This window comes from Triturus cristatus, chromosome 1_2 (assembly GCF_964204655.1).
Source record: "Triturus cristatus chromosome 1_2, aTriCri1.1, whole genome shotgun sequence".
Classification (NCBI taxonomy): domain Eukaryota; kingdom Metazoa; phylum Chordata; class Amphibia; order Caudata; family Salamandridae; genus Triturus; species Triturus cristatus.
Genome location: NC_140580.1, coordinates 81,576,206 through 81,599,907, shown reverse-complemented (window position 1 = coordinate 81,599,907; position 23,702 = coordinate 81,576,206). Strand labels below are relative to the sequence as shown.

The 23,702-nt window shown below is 46.5% G+C and overlaps 1 protein-coding gene across 2 annotated transcripts in view; it reads right to left on the bottom strand.

The window, feature by feature from the left end:
* Positions 1-23,702, bottom strand: part of LOC146866842 (uncharacterized) — a 171,629-nt gene that overhangs the window by 46,323 nt on the left and 101,604 nt on the right. For both annotated transcript variants that reach the window (XM_085602380.1, XM_085602390.1), the window contains 3 exons: positions 14,065-14,085; positions 11,293-11,322; positions 3,966-3,995 (listed from right to left, as the gene is read on the bottom strand). In XM_085602380.1, the coding sequence (XP_085458506.1) occupies positions 3,966-3,995; positions 11,293-11,322; positions 14,065-14,085 (81 nt within the window). The remainder of the gene's footprint in view (positions 1-3,965; positions 3,996-11,292; positions 11,323-14,064; positions 14,086-23,702) is intronic.

Below are 23,702 nucleotides of genomic sequence, written 5' to 3'. Positions count from 1 at the left end.
CTGATTTGCATATGGCTGGGTCTAAACTGAGGTGGCATGGGGAGTAAAAGAACAACAGATTTTACCCAGATCTCTTGACTGGGGGTGAATTTTTGATTTGTTCTGCATTCCGGCCATCATTTGTGTGTTTTTTGGAATAAAATAAAGAAGCACGCATGCATGAGAATCCATATGAAAAACCTGACGACACTGGGAATGGTGGATAGCACACCAATTGAAGCCCACATAAGTGATGCATACCGCAAATCAATAAACACAATGAAGCCGTAGATAGGAAAAGACATATACTGTCAAAAATAATTGATTGTATTTGTTTCTGTGGTGCTTTTGAACTAGCCCTATGCAAGCCCGATAAATCTCAAAGTTACTCAAATCCAGGTATATTGAGAGGCCTTGTAGATTCAAAGAGCAAGCATTGACAGTGAAATGGAAGCACATTTAACAAGTGCTCTTGTCTCAAATGGCACCTCCAAAATGATTCAACAGGAACTCTATGGGGCATATTATCAATAGACGGCGATAATATCGCAAAGCGCGCTTAGCGATTTTTTATTTATCGCCATCTATTGCTGGAATTTATCGCCCAGTTAGCGTGTTATTGACAACGCGTATCACCGAGGCGATAAAAATTCCAGTGATAGCGGCTTTATCGAGGGGAAATCCAGCGGAATTACTACATAGATGACGAAAACGTTGTTAATAGGCCAAGGTGCACTTAGCCTTATGATCCACCTGCCATAGGATAACTATGGTAAGTCAGAATTTTATAAGACTTTTAGTTTTTGGCAAAAAACGCGGTTTTTGCCCAAAACTAATGTCTGATAAGATGCTGTGGGCCGCCTTGTAAATATCGTGAGGTGCACTTAGCGATATTTTACATGTCTTTCTGTGTGAGGTACGCCCAGTGACGCCCACTTTGCATCTCATTAGAGATGCAGAGCGAGGCGTCGGGAAAACGGCAGCTAACATGCGCTAATGCTTGTTAGCACCGCCTTGTAAATAGGGCGAAAAGATTATCCCTGCTTTTTTGGCTTTTAAAGCCAAAAAAGCAGAGTTAAGGCCCTTGATAATATGCCCCCTTGAGTGCATACTAGAGATTATAAGAAGCTATATTGTCCAACAGTTGAAAAACACAGACTTTGTGGCTATTCAGGCTGATGACACCACTGATGTGGCCACTAAAACACAGTCCATAATAATCTTTCGGCACATTGAGAGGTTCAATGGTTTCACATATTTAAGAGACTGTAGTCAGAACTTGATATTCCCAGAGCAGCCTAAAAAACAAAAACGTATTGCACAAAGCAATGATGGTGCTTCAGTAATGAGTGGAATCTTTGGTGAAGTACAAAAAATAATTAGAGATGTGTGCCATGATATAGCCTTATAGCCCGCCGTAGCGGGCTATACCGGCTATTAAAGGCCCGCTGCAGCGTTAAAGGCCCGATCCGAAGGCTAGGAACTTTAACAAAAGCAGCGGGACTTTAATAGCGGTATAGCCCTGCTACGAAGGGCTATAAGGCTATTAGAACATTCTGCCACTAGAGGGCAGAATGTTCTAACAAATTAAACAAAGGCTTCTCAAAGCTCGAGGGGATTTAAATCCCCTCGAGCTTCGAGAAGCTATTGTAAAACAGTGGAATGTTGCTCTGCGGGCCTTTACCGGCTCGTAGAAGCATGGAGCACTCCATTGTCAATGGAGCTCCCAACATTCCAATGTTCTAATGACCATTATGTGCACTGTTATCCCCACCAACTTAATCTTATTATGCAACAAGCAGTAGCAAAGATCTCAGGGGCACACATTTTCTTTTTGAATGTAGGAGGAATGGCAACATTCTTCTCACATTCCCCAAAAAGAATGCAAGTACTTCAGGACATTGTGGCCAGAAGGCTTCAAAAGCACTCCCTAACTCATTAGAACTTTCACATACATACACGCAACCTAGCATTCCAATATAAGGTTGATCTTGAGAAATGTTTCAACACCATAGAAGCCAATGGCGACTTTGAATCCAAAAGTCGGAATGAGGCCCCTGGCTTTCAGTCCAAGGTTTAGAGTTTCAATTCTTTCTGTTTTTGTTTCATGAAATAATGTCTCATGTTAACATAATGTACATCCAGTTACATAAAAAAAGATATTGTCTATGTGCAAAAAGCTACCAGTCAGTTTGTCACCAACATGAACAAAGTCAGAGACGAGATTGACAATTTAGACAGCAGACTGCCAAACGATTCTAGTTTCTCAAACCGTAAAAAAAAAAATCAGCAGTCTAGTCCGAATTGCAAAGGAGATATCTGACACTATAGTTGTGAATGCAAAGGAATATTTTTCTTTCAGAAAACATTTGGTGAGTACTACTACTGCAAAGTAGTCAGTTTTCAAAACAATACACTTACTTTCATGAGTGTGCATTGAATGAGTCTCTAGAAGCTTATCCTATGCTCAACTAAGAGAATCTAAGAACTGAATAAACTGTACTGTACGCAAAGCATGTGTATCGGGAGGCCACTGGTGCCATTTCTTTGCTTGCTTGAATTCAGAAACGTAATATGGAAAAGTCACTTACAGAGACAGTGGCTTTACTGAAAACAGTATTTACAACTTCTATGCCAACAGCAGAGTCGGAACAATGTTTTACCACTTTAAACAGAATCAAAACATTCCTGAGAATCACCATGATTGAGGAAAGACTGAATGCTTTAGCAATGCTCTACCTGGTGAGAGTCGATGTGAAGAGAATCCCAGACTTTAATGTTTAAGTCAACGAGACATTTGCAGCTATTATAGACAGCTGTGCTGATTTTGTCTACAAAAAGTGAACAATATGCTAATCCTAACAAACTGTTAGTTTGTGACCTGCTCAATTGTTCTTAATCTGCTGTACAGATATTCAAGACACTGAAATCACTGGTGTATGCCAGGCTTCAATGTGCCTAATGTTTATTTTACTGTTGATCGCTCTCAATGAGAGTATAGTGCCTTGTAGGGTGCACTACTACCTTTAAATGTTTATTACTTGCTGTCTCACTGTATCCAGTCCAACAAATTACTATAGATTGTATTTTCTCAGTAGATTTTATTTAATATATCAATAAATAAAGAAACCTGCGAGGTACTCAGCATTGTTAGCTGAAAGTTTGTGATCAATTTCTGTGGTTATACTAAATAAGCAGCTACCTACATTATTTTCATATGAAATCTCTTTATTGATGGCATAGCTACACTTCACAATTACTATATTAACCATCTTGCTTTCTCAAATTCTCTTAACAATGCACCATTTGCCCAATCTTTTAAAAAAAATGTTCTCGGGTCTTAAAACCCACGTACCCACTATATGTCGGGCTGGTGCGCTCGCTACGCTTGCATGCCACAGTACACTCAGCCACAACTTTTACACTCCACCACTTTCAAATGTCGCGAGCCACTACTGCATATAAATGAGGAGCTTACTTTCGGCATTCTGCGTTTCCTTATTGTCAAAGTACACACAGAGATAACCAGGCCACACAAGAGTTGCTTAATGTCTTCCACACGTGGGGTAACATTAGTCCAACTCCAGGAGGTTACTCTGGGGGGGGGGGCATGATGCATCTCTCTTCCTTCCTGCCAACCCACAGCCTGTTCTCTTGTCCTGCAGGGTAGGCAAGAGTGTTAGTGTGTTGTGATCTTGATCCTCTTCTAAAGCGAAGTCAGGGGAACATATGCACAAACCCTGCCTACGATTCCAACCTACAATGTTTGCCCATGCACAAACCACACCCTGTGTCTGTGGAGTCTCTGAAGACCCCTACAAACATAGCTACATTCAGGAACCTCACTTGTCTTGGTTCAAGTTTTTCTAATGGCCTGTTAAAATCAGAAGTGTTCTATATTATGCCATCTAATCTTCTGAGATTTAAGCCCAATAAGAAAGTAAATCAGTTCTTGATATGATTTGTTCTCTTTGTGCTGCACTTACCAGGGGGTTTGGCTGTCGGGGGTAGAGTACCTAGTAGGAGGAAAAATATTGCTTGTTACTGCCATTAATTATAAAATCAAGAAAAATGCAGTTCATGGACTAAATGCTCCCATCTTCCCTTTGTGCTTCTTTGTAATGTAATAGAGCCATTTTTCAGTTAAGGAAGAACGAACATCAAAACAAGATATTATATGAATCTCAGCAATATGGAAGTGTAGTGAGGTGCCTGATCATGATTACTGAGAGTATTAGACACCTTTATTAGGTCACGTTTGTTTAGAACAGCAGCCAGAAACAGAACCCCCCACACCCAAAAAAGAACTGTAAATCAGAACACTCTACAAAGATGATCATGGCTATTGCGCTACCCTTGATCAGCACAGTAGAGATCTGAACCAGGGCTGTGGCTGGTTAAAGCATTGTATGTTAACATCTAATTCTCTGTTTGCTAGAGAAAGGCTATATCAGGAGACTACATGACATAAATGTTACCCACAATATTAGTATGGTAGATGATATTTTGTTTTGGGTGTTCTCCTCGAGATTTAGCACTTTTTCCACAAGTCAAAATATGTTTCATTCCTTCTGTATTTCGTAATTCATGCCCTATGCTTGCAGTTCTATATTCAGGTGATTCGATTGTTTTTGCTCACATCTGCCAATTATTCAGTATATGGTGGAATAAGTAGTAAGGGCCAGATGTACGAAGGCGTTTGGCACTTCTTAATGGGCCGAATCCCTATTTTGACCCATTAAGAAATGCAAAATGCCCATTCCAGATGTAAAAAGAGCAGTGTTTGATTTCTACACTGTAGAATTCGCAAATTGCGACCGGGATTTACGGAATCACAAATAGGGATTACGTATTAGTGATTCCTAATGCACATGTACAAAGCATTTCCTAGATACGAATTGGGCATTTCGAAAAAGCAATTACCATCGACTTCAAGTTGATGGTAACCATGTGCAAAAAAACCATTAAAAATGCATATTTTTATTGTGGCATGAAGTGCACATATGCCCCCAGGGCTCACATTTACATGTGAACTAGGAAATTTGGCGTGTCTTCGTGGCAGCCTTAAACCCAGAGGCTTGCTTGGCTTTGCATTTCTTGAATTGCGATTACCTATTAGTTAACCACAATTTAAGAAATGCAAACCATTATCTATTTTGGCCATAGGCGGGAAAGCAACGGCATTTCCTATATGCGATTCCCTAAATAGCGATTCCTAATATATAGGAATCACTATTAGGGAATCACAAATTTTATACATATCCTTCTGCATTTCTTAAATAGCGATTTCTATGGAGTCGCTATTTAAGAAATGTAAATGGGAACCTTAGTACATCTGGCCCTAACTATGGTAGCTCTGTAATAATCTAGAAAATACAGCTATCTCAGAATTACATAGTGCAGTGGCCCTTGCTATAGTCCTGAACATGCAAGCTCTGAGCATAATAAAGTACTCCACTGGCCTGAGGGAGTACCTGCCCAGAGAATTTAAAGATGTCCTCTGGCCAGCAGGCATCTCTTGCATTGGCAGGATTCACGGTCACAGTGGTTCCTGTTAATTAATTGAAAGTTTGATGGATGACTCTGTAAACATGAAAAAGTTACATTACACTACTGCATACCAGCACACAATTTGCCCAAATGCATTGGGCAAATTGCCCTGGACGCAATGGTTCGGTCCTCCACTGCATCGCTGCTGTGCCGAGGACGTGACCATTAGTTCCTGGTACCTACCTATGAGGTAGGAAGTGACGCCCCCATGGGCCACCAACCTACATGCCCCCACCTGGGATGGCAGCAGAAGCACTGCCACTTACAACCCTCCCCTTGGCAATCTGATGATCGCGCCAACATCATAATTTGCTGGCGGAGACACGCTGGAAGCCATTTGCTTCCAAGACGTCCAGGGTAGGGACTCACTTTTGGTGAGTCCTTCTCCGGGGAGGGGGGGATTTGCAGGAATACAAATGCAAGGGGAAAGGATATTCCCCTGTGTATATACAGAGTGGATTCCTGCTCCATGAAGGGCGGCAAAGGTGGAGGGGGAATCCACACTGACCACTAGAACTAGGGATATTTTTTGGTGATATTTGGGGGAGCAGCCACTTAGGGTAGCTCCCCTGGGGTATATTCAATTTGTATCCCCCCTCCCACTAGTAGATACAGATGAATTTTAGGCCAATCGGCCCGGGGGGTTTGAAACCCACTAGAAGGCAGGGAATATTATTTGTATGATATTGACTGGGAACAACCCCTTTGGTGAAGGTTTCTCCTCTTGGGGGATAATTGTTTTGATAGCTCCATCACTCCAGAGGGCAAATCAGCTGTTTTAGGCTTACTTACCCTTTGTGGAGGCAGAAACCTAATAGACCCCAGGGAGTTAAGTTTTAAAGAGGAACAACCCCTTGGGGGCCCATATTTCTTTTTATGATGCCCTCCCCTGAGGGCAGATTGTGCATTGTTAGGCCGATCTGCTCCCTGGGATGTTCTTTTTGCTCCCTTGAGAGATTTTTAAGCAGATTGAGCCTCAGGGTGGGTGGTAACACTTGAGTCACCTGGGAATAAGGTTATGTATGTGGGGGGAGATCTGCTTCTGGGATAATGGTTACTTCCATCTGGTGGTGCAACACCTCTTTTCGGAGGAATATGAGTGTATTTTGATATTGTGTTACCATGTTTATTTGGGTTTTCATTTAAAAAAAATGTTTTTATTGTAGAGCCAAATGTTTCCTTTGGCTTGTTGGTAAATCCTTGCAGGGTGCAGCATTGGCAGATCTGCAGTTTGTGGAGTTGTTGCTACTCATTTCATAATCTTTTCATCTAATGTGTATCCTTTGCCTCTTTGTATGATTTGCTTTGTTAGCTTTCGGTGCATTTGTCTTTCAAAGTAACGTATTGATTTATGCATGTTGTTTACTGCCTTGCGTGTAATGTTTGTTTCCCTTCCTTTACAGTGGGACTTCTTTAGTGCTTGCTGTGTCTGTGCAGAGTAAGTGCAAGTGATCCTCAGTGTGTGCTGTCTCTGGCAAGTGTGTGGTATTGTTTTAGAGTAAGTAGGTCTTTGTGTGCATAGTATTGATTGACTTATCCTTCTAGATTTTACTATATGCCTGTAGTTTTAATTTCCATTTGATAAAGCCCCACTTTGTTTATTACTTATTTTATGCAGTGTTCGGTATTATAGACTTGTTTGTCAAGTTACTTTTCTTAGTAAGGATTATGGGTAGCTGCAGGATGACTGCTCAGCAGGTTGTTTTATGCTTTTCGAGTGTTCTTCTGACCAGGTATCTGAGGCAGACTTGGAAGGCCAGCATTCTGACAGCAAATTTTCTGTCCGAGAGGAATCATCTGATGATAAAGCCAATCTCAGTGAAAATGGAGTGCCGTTTTTTGAGGAAGACACTGTTGGGCCAATAGTACAGCAAGAGGCATCTGGATTGCAGCCTGGGACTGCAAGGCTTCCCATTGGAGGTGCTGCACTATTGGTTGAACCAAACATGGTGCAGCCGGTGTTGCCTGCCTTTAGTGGTGGCGCAGGGTGTAGAGTGAATTGTGAAAATGTTTTGCCTATACATTTTTTCAGGATTATGTATTTTTGGATGAGTTCATTGAGTAGACTAATTTGTATGCTGAACAGTTCTTGAGGGACGACAGTGCCAGACTCAAGTCCCACACTAGAACTACCTGATGAACTCTCGCAAATCTGTATGCTTTGAAGAAGTTCTTTTTGATGGGCCTGGTAAGGAAGATGTTGTAAGTCTTCATATTGGTCTGCTAATCCCCTGGTGGCAACGGCTATATTTCCTGCAACCATGAGTCGTGATCAGTATTTCCTTCTTCATCGGATTTTGCATTTTGTTGGTAATGCTTTAGCGCTGCCACGAGATCACCCTGATTTTGAGCGTCTGTTTAAAGTTTGGCCTGTCTTTGATCACTTTGTAGATTGATTTTTCAGAGATCTTTGTGCCAGGAAAAGAAATAGCTGTGGATGAGTCTTTGGTCCTGTTCAAGGGCTGATTGATTTTTAGGCAGTACATTCCACTTTTGGAGTTGCAGAAAATGTTATGTGGGAACTTGGTAGAGAGCTTTTTAACAAAGGTCGCCTTTTATACGTAGATAACTTTTATGTTGGTGTGCCATTGTTCAGGGAATTGTTCAAAGTGGGCACTGTTGCTTGTGGCACAATCCGCTCTAACCATAAAAGTTACCCAAAAGAGCTTGTTTGCAAAAACTCTTGAGAAGGGACAGTGCAGTTCCTTGCGTAGTTATGAATATCTAGATTTGACATTTTCTGACAGGAAAGATGTCTATATGCTGACTACCTTCCATGATGAAAGTATTTTACCTGTGATTGTTTGGGGTCAGGTTGCTGAATTGACCAAACCTGTGTGCATTTTAGACTCCAATAAGCACATGGGTGGTGTAGATATAGTAGATCAGAGGTTGGAACCTTATACTGCTGTTCGAAAGGTGTATGTTTGGTATAAGAAGTTGGCTATCTATTTATTCCATTTAGCAACCATCAATGCTTTTGTTGTATTTATGGATTCTTCTCCAGCGGCAAAGATGACATTTGTTCAGTTGCAACCATCTCTAATAGACAGCCTTGTTGTAGTGGAACAGGCACGAGATCCTAGAGAAGTAGTGGTGGAGGGTGTGGCTAGACAGAAAGATTGCCACTTTCCTGATCACATTCATCCCACAGTAAAAAAAAACTTTCCCACTAAGAAATGAAGAGTCTGTTACCGAAAAGGTACCTGGGAGGACAGTTTTATGTACTGTCCTATTGTCCTTCTAAGCCTGGGCTGTGTGTTCCCACATGTTTTATATTGTGGCACACAGAGCGGAGTTTTTGGTTGCACTCAGGAGCCTAAACGTCAACTGACTGGTCTGTATCATTTTATATTTTTTGTTTAGATTTCATGGTTGCCATTACTATGATGTATTTAGTTAGAATTGTCATGTTTGGAGTTATCGTTATGTTTCTATTGCCAATTTGTTGTGTTTTCTTTTTGTGCATAAAAAATGTCATGGCTGTGTGTGTGGAATGGTCCTTGGCTGACTGTGTGCATGGACTGATGTTTGGCTGGCGTTGTGCATGGACTGGCGCCTGGCTGGCGGTGGGCATGGAATGGTGCTTGGCTGGTGGTGTCTGTGGACTGGTGGTTGGCTGGCGGTGTATGTGACTTGGTACTTGGCTGGCGGTCTTCATAGACATGCGTTTGGATGGTAGGCTGTACGTAGTGACTTGATGTTGGTCACTACACTCCATGCTACCCAAACGCCAGTGCACACACTCTGTCAACCGCCAGCCGATGTGATTGCTCTGTCAGTCATGTGGACGTATGAAAGTGATGGGCACTTGAATGGCGCTACCTGTTGATGTGAGTGTTGTAATGTGCTGGGCCTACAGCTGGCAGTATGAATGGTCATGTATGTGTCACATATGAAAGGTGTGTGAATGGCCTGTAAATAGTTTGGTGCCTTGCTGCGGCATACAGCTCATGAGTTGTGAACCATTGGCTCAGGTTTTTGACCTTTCAATTATTAACAGTGAATTTAATTTTTTGTGAAATCTCTTGTTAATAAAATTTTACACTCTGATCCTTCACTCACCCTGGTGCCAAATCCAACTAGTATGTGTGTGTACTTGAGGAATAGATGAGTGTGAAGTAATATTTATTTTTTCCATCTTTCTCTGCCAGGGTGTACATTGTCTCTACATTATCTGTTGATGTGAGAGTTGTACTGTGCTGGGCCCGTGGAAGTGTGAATGATCTTGTTTGTGTCATGTATGAAAGGTGTGTGAATGGCCTGTAAAAAGGTTGGTGGCTTGTCGCTTCTTTTGCAGCTCACAAACTGAGTCATTGGTTCAGTGTTTAGAACTTTCAGTCATTAACAGTGTATTTCATTTTTGAGAAATCTCTTGTAAAACAATTATGCATTTTGAGCATTTCACTCACCTGTGTGCCTAATCCAACCAGCAGGTGTAGGTACATGATGAATAGATGGATGGGAAGTAATATTTATCTTTTTTGGCTTTCTCTACCAAGATGTACATTGTCTCTAGATAAAAACTACAAATTCTAGTTATTTTCGTAAACAAATAATCCAGGGGAGTACAGGATGGTGTGCACTCATGGAGCCCAACAAGCTTGGTATAATTGTTTTTGGTAGATTTGGGGAAATACAGAATAGTAGAACACAAGGTATTACCAATTGTCTTTCTATGCATTTCTGCCTTCCAAATGTAAGACAGTGTGTAACAAGAAGTCATTTTGAATAATGCCCTCTATTTCACATGGTAGTATGGGTACCCACAAATTCAGATATGTGCAGATAGCAAGTGTTTCTAAACTCCATATCTTGTTCCCAATTTGGAAGTACATACATTTTCTTGATACCTAGTTTTTACTCTTTATATTTTTCCAAAGGAATTGCTGTATAGCTGGAACACAATGAAAAACCATTGCAAAATGCAGCTTAGTTATTACCTCTGGGTACCTCAGGTTCAGGGTGAATCCACACGCCCTATATATCCCCGCAACCAGAAGGGTCCAGCGAATAGAAGGGTATATTGCCATAATTAGAAAACGTTATAGGTGAAAATGGAGGCACAGATGGCTGTTTTTTTCAACTCAATTTCAATATTGGTTTATTTCAGCTGTTACTTTCAATAAGAAAACCTTAAAGGATCAACAAAAACGACCCCTTGCTGCATTTATAATTTTTTCAACTTTTTAGAAATGTACAGCTGTGCAGGATCCATTATTGTTTTCATACCAAATTTTTACAACTAACTGGAAGGAGTTTGAAAGTACAACAAATAAGAGAAATAGACTAATTCCGCCTTGGAAGGTGGTGATATTATCACCACAAACCCTTTGTTGATACCAGTTGCAGAGAAAAAAACAGATGCTTTCTTCTGCAGCACATTTTTCTTCCCCAAAAAACAAAATGTAGCTGTATTTTGGCTAATTTCTCTGTCCCCTCCAGGGGAATACACAAACCCCGAGTAGCTTTAGAATCCTTAGGATGTTGGAAAAAAAGGACACACATTTAGTGTGGATACCTTATGTGGACAATACGTTATGGGGGCCTCAACGCAAACTTTGCCAAATAGCCAAAAAAAGTCATGGCACAGGCGGGAGTATAGGCCTAGCGTGAAGGGGTTAAATGCATTGCTTCATAACATTCACTTCAATTAAACGTCTTTAATGTTTTAGATTATGTATTCTACTTTCCTTAGATTTAAGCCCAAAGAGAACTTACATCTGTGCTTGACATGTTTCATTCTCTAGGTGCTGCACTTACCAGGGGTTTTGGCTGTCGGGGGCAGAGTACCTATTAGGAGGGAAAGTATTACTTATTACTACCATTGATTATAAAATCAAGATACATGCAGTTCCTCAACTAAATGCTCTTATCTTGCCTTTGTACTACTTTCTAACATCATTAAGCTGATTTTTAGATAAGCAAGAATGAACATCAAAATGAGACTTTACTTGAATCTCTGCAATATGGAAGTAGATGGATGCACATGATCATCCTCACTGAGAGTAGCAGACAACTGTATCAGGTCCCTTTTGTTGAGAATAGCAGCCTAGACAGACCCCTTCCCCACACACACACAAAAAACTTTACAAAGAAGATCACAGCTATTGCGCTACCCTTGCACAGAGCAGTGGAGATTTGAAACAGGGCTGTGGCTGGTTACAGCATTGCATGGTAAAATCAAATATTCTTTTTGCTAGAGATAGGGTATATCAAGAGACTACACAACATTAATGTTATCCATAATATTAGTGTGGTGGATGGCATTTTGTTTGGGTATTCTCCTAGGGATTTAGCCCTTTTTTCACAAGTCAATTTATTTTTCATTACTTCTGTATAGCTGTAATTCAGGCTCTAGCCTGCATAGAGGAGCAGTTTTCATATTCAGGGCACTGGATTGCTTTTGCTGACATCTGCCAATTATTCAGTATATGGTGGATTAAGTAGTAAGTGTGGTAGATCTTTAATTATGTAGAAAATACAGCTAACTTAGAATCACATAGTGCAGTGGCCCTTGCTATGTTCATGAGCATGCCAGCTCTGACCAAAGTAAAGTACTCCACTGGCCTGAAGGAGTACCTGCCAGCTGAATTTAGAGATGCCCTCTGGCCAGTGGGCATCTCTTGTGTTGGCAGGATTCACCGATACAGTGGTTGCTGGTATTTCATTGAAAGTTTGATGGATGTCTCTGTAAACATGACATAGGCTTCCTGTAAACCTTCATGTTTTTTTTTTCATTTTCAAGCTTTTAAATCATAAAGAAGTCTTTTGTTTTCAAAAATAAAAAAGCAATGACCCCATCACTATGGAATTTTTCTCCCACTGTGTACAGGGCACGAGGCATTTTGCAGTCTTCACTGCCTCTTACCACCAGGTTCTGCCTGGTGATGACTGGCAGAGAATTCTTGTTATTTCACTGCACACTGTAAATAGGGTGAATAGACAATTGGCAAAACCTTCCGATTGCCTTTACTCTAAATGAGGTGAGCGGACTTTCAGTGTGGTGTAGAGGTTACTTTGTCAACTTTACGACGGAGTACCTTCTCTGTCAAACTCTAAATTGAGCCCATAGTCTACACCACAGTTTTGGGTTCATTGTTGGACTCCCTTTTCATTATGACCTGATTTTACTTATTCTTTACATTCCATTTTAAATAACAATGGTTTTTCAATACAATAAATGAATTCTATGAGATATTTTACTAATTACATAAGCCTAGGGAGACAGATATTTTACTGATTACATAAACCTGGAGAGACGGCTAAATATGTCTCTTGTCATGATGTAAACTGCACAGGCTTCTCTTAATCGCTGATTCCCTCCTCAGCTAATTCAACATCAACTCACACCCTTTCTCGTTTCTATTTAAAGGACTTGAGGTCTGATATAAAATGATAGAGCAGTCTGGGTTTGTTGTGTAGATCTTCCCTTGCAGATGCACACAATGGCACTGCGTGTCAGTGCTGTGTATCTGGATTCAGGACCACTGCCTCTGGGTTGTACAGTGGGCATGCACCAACACCAAATCCCCAATAGAGACTACAGTAAAGATAGGGTGATTGCATCAACCAACAAATACGGCTGAACACAACTGTGTACAATCAAATCAAGGGAGGAGGGATTACACTGCCTAGTATGTCAGCAGTGGCTTAACAATAGCCCCCGCAGCCCCCTCTGGCACTGTGCATGGGTGGACGGCTCCACGCCTGAGTGCTCTTGACAGTGTCCTGAGCATGGGGGGCCCCTCCTTGTACATTGCAAGAAGAACCCTCAAATTACGCTACACCACTGCATACCAGCACACAAATTGCCCAAAGACATTTGTGTTAAATGATTTGCTTCATAACATTCACTTCAATTGAACGTTTTTAGTGTTCATCATTGTTGGTGCAGTCAGTGCTCTATATATCTATACACGTTTTTCAGGATGCTTGTCCTTCAACAATGGTGAAAACGGAAGATTTTCAACTCAAATGAGTGTAATCATATACTGCATTTACCACAATGAATCTGGATGAGTTGTGTGCTGGTATGCCAGGCAGTTTGCTCCCTTCCTCCTTCTGTGATTTGCTGCTTGGTAAGTTGTTGGGTCTGACCTACACTTGAAAAAGGTGGGAGCAGCATTTCCAGTACCCCCATATTTACTGGTCTGCTGAAGTAGGATGACTATCCTGAAACATGTGTTGAGAGATACTCAACACTGGCTGCACCAGGAATGGTGAAAACTAAAGACTTTCAACTCAAATGAGTGTTAGTATACACTGCATTTCCCATAATGCTCTGGGACAATGGTGTGCTGGTATGCCAGGCAGTGTGCCCCCTCCTCCTTCCACTACTGTTCCCAGCATCAGCTTGCTGAACCAAGTTATAGATATGCACTATAACGTCTACAAGTGCTAAATAAATATACTCAATCAGCTTTCAGAGACTCAATCCTGTCCAGAGCCTGTGCTTGTCTCTACTTAAAGTTCAGTCCTGGGAAATCTTTAACATTTTCTTGGATTGATTTATGTACTGTATGCAACACTTACCAGAGGGTTTAGGTGTTGAACCTGTCAAAGTAAAGTAACATTATATTGTTACTGCTTTGCATGAAAAGATACATTATAACAGATGATACTCCATTACAGACATTGCCATTATTATCCTGTAACCTTTTATACCAGATGCTCTTCCTATGCAAAGATAAATATGTTAGTGTGGGTGAAATTTTCTATCACAAAACCCTTGTGTGCAAACAATGTGCATGTTCTCTTCTACTTACTTTGCATTAAAAAATGAGCTTTTCTACATTTGTAGTATTCGTTTGATGCACCTTAGAAATGAGGAGCTTTCTTTCAGCCTTCTGTGTTCAATTATTGTGGAAGTATACCCGTAGAAAACCACACAAGGCAGGAGGTGCTTAATGTCGATCACACATGGGCTAGCATGAGGAGCTGCCTGTGCAGGTAAGAGCGGTGGGGCGGGGTGGAGGGGTGTTAGACCTGGCACCTTGGCGTGAGTTTCCCTTCCACTTTTTGATGGTGTGCCTCGACTGTTTTGCTGGTGTTGTCCGCTCAGGGCACTGCGCCACGGCTAATCCGTGCCGCAGTGCAAGTGCTCCCTAAGTAAAGTGTACCTGTAATTGATGTTCATGATTGGTTGATTGGATTCACTGTCAGTCCCCAGTAGAGTGCACCAGGGGTGCCAGGGCTTGTGAATGCCAATGCTGCTGGTGGGCTTGCAGCTCTGGTTGCGCCACCCACGGAAGCGGCCTTGTAAAGTGTGTCTAGGGTCTGCCACCGCAGACCCTGTGCGCGGTCCGGGACCGTCGCGCTGACTGCGCAAGTGCCCCCACTTGCCAGTCCCTAAACCTTCCCTTACCTACATATTAGCCACCCCTCTGGTAGGCCCAAGGGCAGGGTGCATTGTAGGCATAAGGTAGGACATGCCCTGATGTGTGTGGCATGTCTTAGTAGTGAATTACAGCCATTTTCGTTCTTCACTATTGAAGGCTACCTGCTCTCCATAGGCCAGGATGGGCTGCCGGGATCACGCCGACGCTGTGACCCCAGTGGACTCAGAGAGCATGGTAGAAGTGTCAAGTTTAGTATGCCTGAACTCAGAATAATAAAATACTTCTTGTAGTCAAGTTTATTTTAATATCCTGGGTTTGTAAATACTACTTTTAGAAAGTTAGTATTTACTGACCTGACCATCTCAGTCCGCCTCTGCTGTGTGTATGTGTTCTGCCTGACAACAGTGAGGAGCAGGGTTGGGGAATCCCCAGAGACAGGTTGGCTGCCAGGTGGTGGGTAGAGAGATTACACCTGGATGGGTGGGAGGAGTACACCTTGACTCTTGAATAGACCTGTGCTCTGCCACCACAAAGCCGGCGCCACCCCCTGTGGGGCGGCTGATGTCTCTGCCCTGCTGCTGAAAGGAAAGAGCAGAGTCACCATAACAAAGTGCTCCAGAACTGGACTGAGCCAGGCCTAGGCCCCCTGGCGCTAAAGAACAAAAGAACCATGGTATAAAAGTAGGAGCCGGGCTCCTAAGAAATCAGAATCCTGTTTACCACAAAGAACCTCTGCCCGACTAGAAGGAGAAGAAGACGCTGGAGGAGCTGGCCTGCTGCTTGCCTTGCTGAGAAAGGAGAGGAAGAGACTTACTGAAAAGACTTTGCTACTTTGTGCTTGAACATTCTCCAAGGGCTTGATCTGAGCTTGCCCCCTGAACTGAACCCCAGGAACAGTGGGTTCTCTGTGCTTCTTGCTCATCCTCCAATTCGAGCCGTGTGGGCATCCCGCTGGAAAAGAGACTGCGCCCCTCATCGCCCCTCCTAGGGCCGTGACACACAGGAGCTCGCCTGCCGCAATCCCGTGAGAGCCCCGCTCCGTCCGGAGCCGCCCTCTGTCCCCGGGCCAGGCCGCCTGCACCCCTGTCACCGCCTGCCATTGGAGTGCGCTGAACGCGCTATCACCCCTCCTGCCGGAAGCCGTCCGACGACTGTGATCTACGCCGGGTCATCCAGCTGCACTGACTGTGCCCTGTGACCCCGCTTCGCTATCCCCGGACACCTCAGGCCGCGCCGCCCCCGCTGTGGAGACCCTCCTGCACCGCCGTGCTAAAGGGTCGCTGGCCGCGCCTGCCTACGTGCCCACACCTGCTGATTGAGGACCCAAGAACACGTCTGAAGCCGAGAGTCGCACCGACCTGTGCCGACTCTCCACATCACTAAGGAAGTTCCAGCATCGGGCTCGGGGCCCGCAACGCCTTATTTCCCCGTTCGCAGGAGTCGATCTCTGTGAGTACTGGAACCACAAGTAACATTTGCAAGAGAACTACAAAGTATCCATTTGAAGCTACGAACAACGAACATTTGCCCGCTTTACAACCTGGTGGCATCGCGAAAACGTTATTGGTCTTGTGATAAGTCTGCTGAGATATATATCCTTATTTTGACATAAAGGATCGTATTTTTATATATATCCAAGTCTGGTGTCCGTTTCTGGGGGGATTGATGTATTTACTGTGTGTATGATTGTAAGTGCTTAACCAACAACGCCTGAGGAATCGCCTTGGCTGCTCACGCCACGCACCTAGAGGGTGAGCAAGGGTCATTCGCGAGGGGTTATCCTGCGCCCTGACGTGGAGGAGAGGGTTCCTGCTTGACACAAGGGCAACCTTGCGCCAACCAGAGATCCCCGACTCTAACATTGTTGGCAGCGGTTGGGATTTCGGATTTGCACTTGTAATTTGCATACAGTGAATTATTAATCACCAGATAGTGAGAGCAGACCAAATAACGCAGCCACAGGTTTGTAATTGTTGAACTTTGTTGAGACATCTGCCATTACTGCAACCATGCCTGGCTCGCACTCCGCTGGAAGAGCACTCTCTGTGATTTCTGGAATAGATGAGGTGGATTGGGAGAGACTGGAAGGCTACACGATGGAGCAATTGAAAGGCTACAGTGTAAAATTCAGAGTCCCCCATGCTGGATGCAAGAGGAAGCCCCAGTACACCAAGGCGTTGAAAGCCTGGAAGGAGTCACGAGACCTACGGAATGCGGGGGACATCGTTCCACCCGACAACCTTGAGGAGCCCAGCAGAGTCCGGTCGCCAGAGGAGCTGGCAGACAGGGCAGCAGACAGGGCGCATGCAATGGAGATGGCAAAGTTGGCAGGACAAATGGAAATGGAAAAGCAGAAGTTGGCCCTGGAGGCACAACAACGCCAAATGGATCATGATATCAGATTGAAGGAGTTGGAGCTGAAGGCGAAAAGTTTGGACACCGCTCCTTCTGGTGGCAGCACTCCACCAGCGCAGGTAGAGTCCAAGGTGTACATCCCCAAAGATGTAGTAAAGGAGTATTTCAGAAAGGATGACATAGGGCAGTGGTTTAGGGCCTACGAGGTGGCCATGTCCTCACACCGGGTCCCTGAGAAAGACTGGGGAGCGGGGTTGTGGGGAAGGTTCCTTGCTGAAGGGCGTGACACACTGTTAGATTTACCCTTAGATCTCCAAACCTCATACCCCCATATGAAGGAAGCTTTAATGACCAGGTATGGGTTAACTCCGGAGCTATATAGACAGCGGTTCAGGGAGACGAAGAAGATCCCTGAGAGTACGTATGTGGAGTATGTGACCTTTTTCTGCAGAGCGCTGGATGGTTGGGTGAAGGGTAGCAAAGTGAATGATTATCAAGGGCTGCTTGATTTAATTGCATGGGAGCACTTGTCCAGTCAATGTTTTCCTGAGCTACGCCAGCACCTGATTGATAGCAAGCTGTCCAACCCGAGGAAGCTTGCTGAGGAGGCGGACCGCTGGCTCAGCACCAGGGTCCACAAGGGTCAAGTGGGAGACTCCGCCAAAGGCGGGCAGGGTCCCCAGCAGAAGAGTGGGGGGGACAAGGGTAAACAGAAGGGGTTCCAAAAAGGCCCCCAAAGTAATTCCCAAGGGAACCAGCAGAAGGGTTCTCAGCCTCCCCCACCCCCGCAGCAGAACGGGGCCCCGACAGGTAGACCTGTTCCAAAGGGGCCCTTCAATTGTTATAAGTGTGGTGATCCGGGTCACATTGCCTCTGATCCTAAGTGTCGCCTGTTTGGTAAGACCGCACCCACTGGTGCTCCCCCCCGGCAAGTAGCTAGTGTTAACTTTGGGGAGGAAGTAGCAGTCCAGGAGGGTGGGGGTCCCGGGCAGATGACCCTAGTCTCGCTAGGAGACAGTGAGATGGTCCCTGTAACCTACCTGCCCTCTAACACTAAGAAATATGGGCAAGTGGTGACCATCAATGGAAGGAAGGTGGAGGCTCTTAGAGATACAGGAGCCAGCGTGACCTCGGTGAGGCAACACCTGGTGTCTCAAGAGCAGATTGTACCCTATGCCTACTGTAGGGTTGTCAATGCTGACAACGTAGAGAGTCGTTGTCCAATGGCTCAAGTTCCCTTTGAGTGGGGGGAGGTCTCTGGTACTCTACAAGTTGCTGTGAGAACTGACATGCCTGTAGACTGTCTGCTAGGGAACGACCTGGAGAGTTCCCCTTGGGAAAAGGTGGAGAAGACCACGCATCTGAGGATGGTGGGTCTACCCGACTGGGCGTGCGTGACCACCCGGTCCATGGCAGCCAGTAGGGGTGTTGAGAGGGTCCTGGAGCCTGAGGGAGAGGTCCAGGAACCGGCCTTAGGGAGAAGGCGCAGGAGGCGCGGGAAACCGGCCCCCGAAGTTCCCACGGCCCAGGAGGAAGTAGACCCTGAGGGGGATACTCTGGAGCCTCCCGGGGAACAGATTGCCGAACTGGGAGATCTGCCTGAGCTGACCCATTGGCAGCAAGAAGGAGGTCCCTCCAGGGCGGAATTCTGCAGGGAGCAGAAAGAATGCCCTTCTCTCGTAGGTATGCGGCAACAGGCTGCAGACCAGGCCAATGGTGTTCAGGCCAAAACACACTACGTGTACTGGGAGAGTGACCTCCTGTATTCCGAGCCTAAGGCTGCTGAACCTGGGTCAGCCCGTGTGCTGGTGGTACCCCAGAAGTTCAGAACCTTCCTACTGGGGCTGGCTCACGATGTGCCTTTAGCAGGACATTTGGGGATGGACAAGACCTATGACAGGCTTGTCACCCACTTTTACTGGCCCCAAATGCATAAGAATTCAGATTCCTACTGCAGAACCTGTCAGACTTGCCAGGCAAGTGGTAAGAGTGGAGGGAAGCACAAGGCTCCTCTGCAACCTTTCCCTGTGGTCGGTACGCCATTCCAACGAGTGGGTATTGATATTGTGGGGCCTCTGGACCCCAAGACAGCCCTGGGCAACAGGTTCATCCTGGTCTTGGTGGACCATGCCACCCGGTACCCTGAAGCCATCCCTCTGAGGACAGTGACGGCCCCCGTGGTGGGACGGGCACTGATGGGAATTTTCTCCCGAGTGGGATTCCCTCTAGAGGTGGTGAGCGACAGGGGGACCAATTTCATATCCACATATATGAAATCCCTGTGGAAGGAGTGTGGGGTAACTTACAAGTTCACCACTCCTTACCACCCCCAAGGAAATGGGTTGGTTGAGAGATTCAACCGAACCCTCAAAGGCATGATCATGGGCCTGGACGGTCCAATGAGGCGTAAGTGGGACGTCCTCTTGCCATGCCTGCTCTTCGCTTACCGAGAGGTGCCGCAGAAGTCTCTAGGGTTCAGCCCCTTTGAGCTTCTGTATGGTCACCCGGTAAGAGGACCTCTGAGTTTGGTAAAGGAAGGCTGGGAGCAATCTCCCAGGAAACCTCCCCAGAATGTATATAGTTACATGCTGGCCTTCCGAAACCAGACTCGGCGTTTCAGGCAACTTGCTGAGGCAAATCTGGAAGCCAGCCAGGAGGAGATGAAGCGGTGGTACGACCGGAATGCCACTCTGGTAGAGCTTCAACCTGGACAAGAGGTGTGGGTCTTGGCCCCAGTGGAGCCGTGTGCACTTCAGGATAAGTGGACAGGTCCATTTGAGGTTGTGGAGCGCAAAAGTCCCATCACCTACTTGGTGGACATGCAGACTCCCAGGAACCCTTTGAGGGTCCTACATGTTAACCGCCTTAAGCCCCACTTAGAGAGGACCGAAGTGGGCATGCTGCTGGCCACTGATGATGGAATGGAAGAGGAGACCGAGCCTCTTCCTGACCTCTTAGTGGCCTCTGAGAAAGATGGGTCAGTGGATGGAGTTAACCTCTCACCCACCCTGACGCCCGAACGACAGGAAGATTGCCGCCACTTGCTGGGACAGTTTTCCGACCGATTCTCCCTGGTTCCTGGTGTCACAGATTGGTGCGTCCATGATGTGGACACAGGAGACAGCTTACCTGTAAAGCACAAGGCTTACAGGGTAACTGACAGGGTCAGAGCTTGCATTAAGGAGGAGGTCTCCAAAATGCTTGCGCTAGGGGTGGTTGAGTCCTCCAGCAGTCCTTGGTCCAGCCCCGTGGTCTTGGTCCCCAAAGCTGCTGCGCCGGGAGCCACACCTGAACTCCGGTTCTGTGTGGACTACAGAGGACTCAATTCAGTAACGAAGACTGACGCGCACCCCATCCCCAGAGCTGATGAGCTCATTGATCGGCTGGGGGCTGCCCGGTTCCTCAGCACGTTTGATTTAACGTCTGGGTACTGGCAGATCGCCTTGACCGATGGGGCCAAAGAGAGGTCCGCATTCTCTACACCAGATGGGCACTTCCAGTTCCGAGTCATGCCATTTGGGATGAAGAATGCCCCTGCCACCTTTCAGAGGTTGGTCAACCAGGTACTGGTTGGGCTGGATGCGTTCAGTGCCGCCTACCTGGATGACATCGCAGTGTTCAGGGCCACCTGGCCTGAACACCTGCGCCACCTCGGGGAAGTGTTGATGGCGCTGCGCCGAGCAGGCCTCACGATCAAGGCAAGCAAGTGCCAGATCGGGCAGGGTTCCGTGGTGTACTTGGGACACCAAGTGGGGAGTGGCAAGGTGGCACCCTTGCAACCCAAAATTGAGACCATCCTGGCTTGGGAACCCCCCAAGACGCAGACCGCAGTGAGGGCCTTCCTGGGGCTCACTGGGTACTACAGGAGGTTTGTCAAGGGCTATGGAACGATTGTTGCCCCCTTGACAGAGCTGACTTCCAAGAAGCAGCCCAGGAACGTGATTTGGACTGACACCTGTCAGAAAGCTTTCGACACCCTGAAGACTGCCATGTGCACGGCGCCCGTGCTTTTGGCCCCTGACTTCTCCAGGGAATTCCTAGTGCAGACAGACGCTTCAGAGCATGGTGTAGGGGCTGTTCTTTCACAGATGACTGAGGAGGGCTGGGACCAACCCGTAGCCTTCATCAGTAGGAGGTTACTTCCACGGGAAAGTAGGTGGAGTGCAATTGAGCGAGAAGCATTTGCTGTGGTCTGGGCGCTGAAGAAGCTAAGACCCTACTTGTTTGGGTCTCACTTCCGGGTTCAGACGGACCACAGGCCCCTCAGATGGTTGATGCAAATGAGGGGTGAGAACCCGAAGCTGTTGAGGTGGTCCATCTCCCTACAGGGTATGGACTTTACGGTGGAACACCGTCCTGGTACAGATCACGCCAACGCTGACGGTCTGTCCAGGTATTTCCGCCTTAGTGACGAGGAACCCCCTGGGCAAGGGTAGTTCTCCCCACATTTCAGCTGGAGGGGACACGTGTTAGACCTGGCACCTTGGCGTGAGTTTCCCTTCCACTTTTTGATGGTGTGCCTCGACTGTTTTGCTGGTGTTGTCCGCTCAGGGCACTGCGCCACGGCTAATCCGTGCCGCAGTGCAAGTGCTCCCTAAGTAAAGTGTACCTGTAATTGATGTTCATGATTGGTTGATTGGATTCACTGTCAGTCCCCAGTAGAGTGCACCAGGGGTGCCAGGGCTTGTGAATGCCAATGCTGCTGGTGGGCTTGCAGCGCTGGTTGCGCCACCCACGGAAGCGGCCTTGTAAAGTGTGTCTAGGGTCTGCCACCGCAGACCCTGTGCGCGGTCCGGGACCGTCGCGCTGACTGCGCAAGTGCCCCCACTTGCCAGTCCCTAAACCTTCCCTTACCTACATATTAGCCACCCCTCTGGTAGGCCCAAGGGCAGGGTGCATTGTAGGCATAAGGTAGGACATGCCCTGATGTGTGTGGCATGTCTTAGTAGTGAATTACAGCCATTTTCGTTCTTCACTATTGAAGGCTACCTGCTCTCCATAGGCCAGGATGGGCTGCCGGGATCACGCCGACGCTGTGACCCCAGTGGACTCAGAGAGCATGGTAGAAGTGTCAAGTTTAGTATGCCTGAACTCAGAATAATAAAATACTTCTTGTAGTCAAGTTTATTTTAATATCCTGGGTTTGTAAATACTACTTTTAGAAAGTTAGTATTTACTGACCTGACCATCTCAGTCCGCCTCTGCTGTGTGTATGTGTTCTGCCTGACAACAGTGAGGAGCAGGGTTGGGGAATCCCCAGAGACAGGTTGGCTGCCAGGTGGTGGGTAGAGAGATTACACCTGGATGGGTGGGAGGAGTACACCTTGACTCTTGAATAGACCTGTGCTCTGCCACCACAAAGCCGGCGCCACCCCCTGTGGGGCGGCTGATGTCTCTGCCCTGCTGCTGAAAGGAAAGAGCAGAGTCACCATAACAAAGTTCTCCAGAACTGGACTGAGCCAGGCCTAGGCCCCCTGGCGCTAAAGAACAAAAGAACCATGGTATAAAAGTAGGAGCCGGGCTCCTAAGAAATCAGAATCCTGTTTACCACAAAGAACCTCTGCCCGACTAGAAGGAGAAGAAGACGCTGGAGGAGCTGGCCTGCTGCTTGCCTTGCTGAGAAAGGAGAGGAAGAGACTTACTGAAAAGACTTTGCTACTTTGTGCTTGAACATTCTCCAAGGGCTTGATCTGAGCTTGCCCCCTGAACTGAACCCCAGGAACAGTGGGTTCTCTGTGCTTCTTGCTCATCCTCCAATTCGAGCCGTGTGGGCATCCCGCTGGAAAAGAGACTGCGCCCCTCATCGCCCCTCCTAGGGCCGTGACACACAGGAGCTCGCCTGCCGCAATCCCGTGAGAGCCCCGCTCCGTCCGGAGCCGCTCTCTGTCCCCGGGCCAGGCCGCCTGCACCCCTGTCACCGCCTGCCATTGGAGTGCGCTGAACGCGCTATCACCCCTCCTGCCGGAAGCCGTCCGACGACTGTGATCTACGCCGGGTCATCCAGCTGCACTGACTGTGCCCTGTGACCCCGCTTCGCTATCCCCGGACACCTCAGGCCGCGCCGCCCCCGCTGTGGAGACCCTCCTGCACCGCCGTGCTAAAGGGTCGCTGGCCGCGCCTGCCTACGTGCCCACACCTGCTGATTGAGGACCCAAGAACACGTCTGAAGCCGAGAGTCGCACCGACCTGTGCCGACTCTCCACATCACTAAGGAAGTTCCAGCATCGGGCTCGGGGCCCGCAACGCCTTATTTCCCCGTTCGCAGGAGTCGATCTCTGTGAGTACTGGAACCACAAGTAACATTTGCAAGAGAACTACAAAGTATCCATTTGAAGCTACGAACAACGAACATTTGCCCGCTTTACAACCTGGTGGCATCGCGAAAACGTTATTGGTCTTGTGATAAGTCTGCTGAGATATATATCCTTATTTTGACATAAAGGATCGTATTTTTATATATATCCAAGTCTGGTGTCC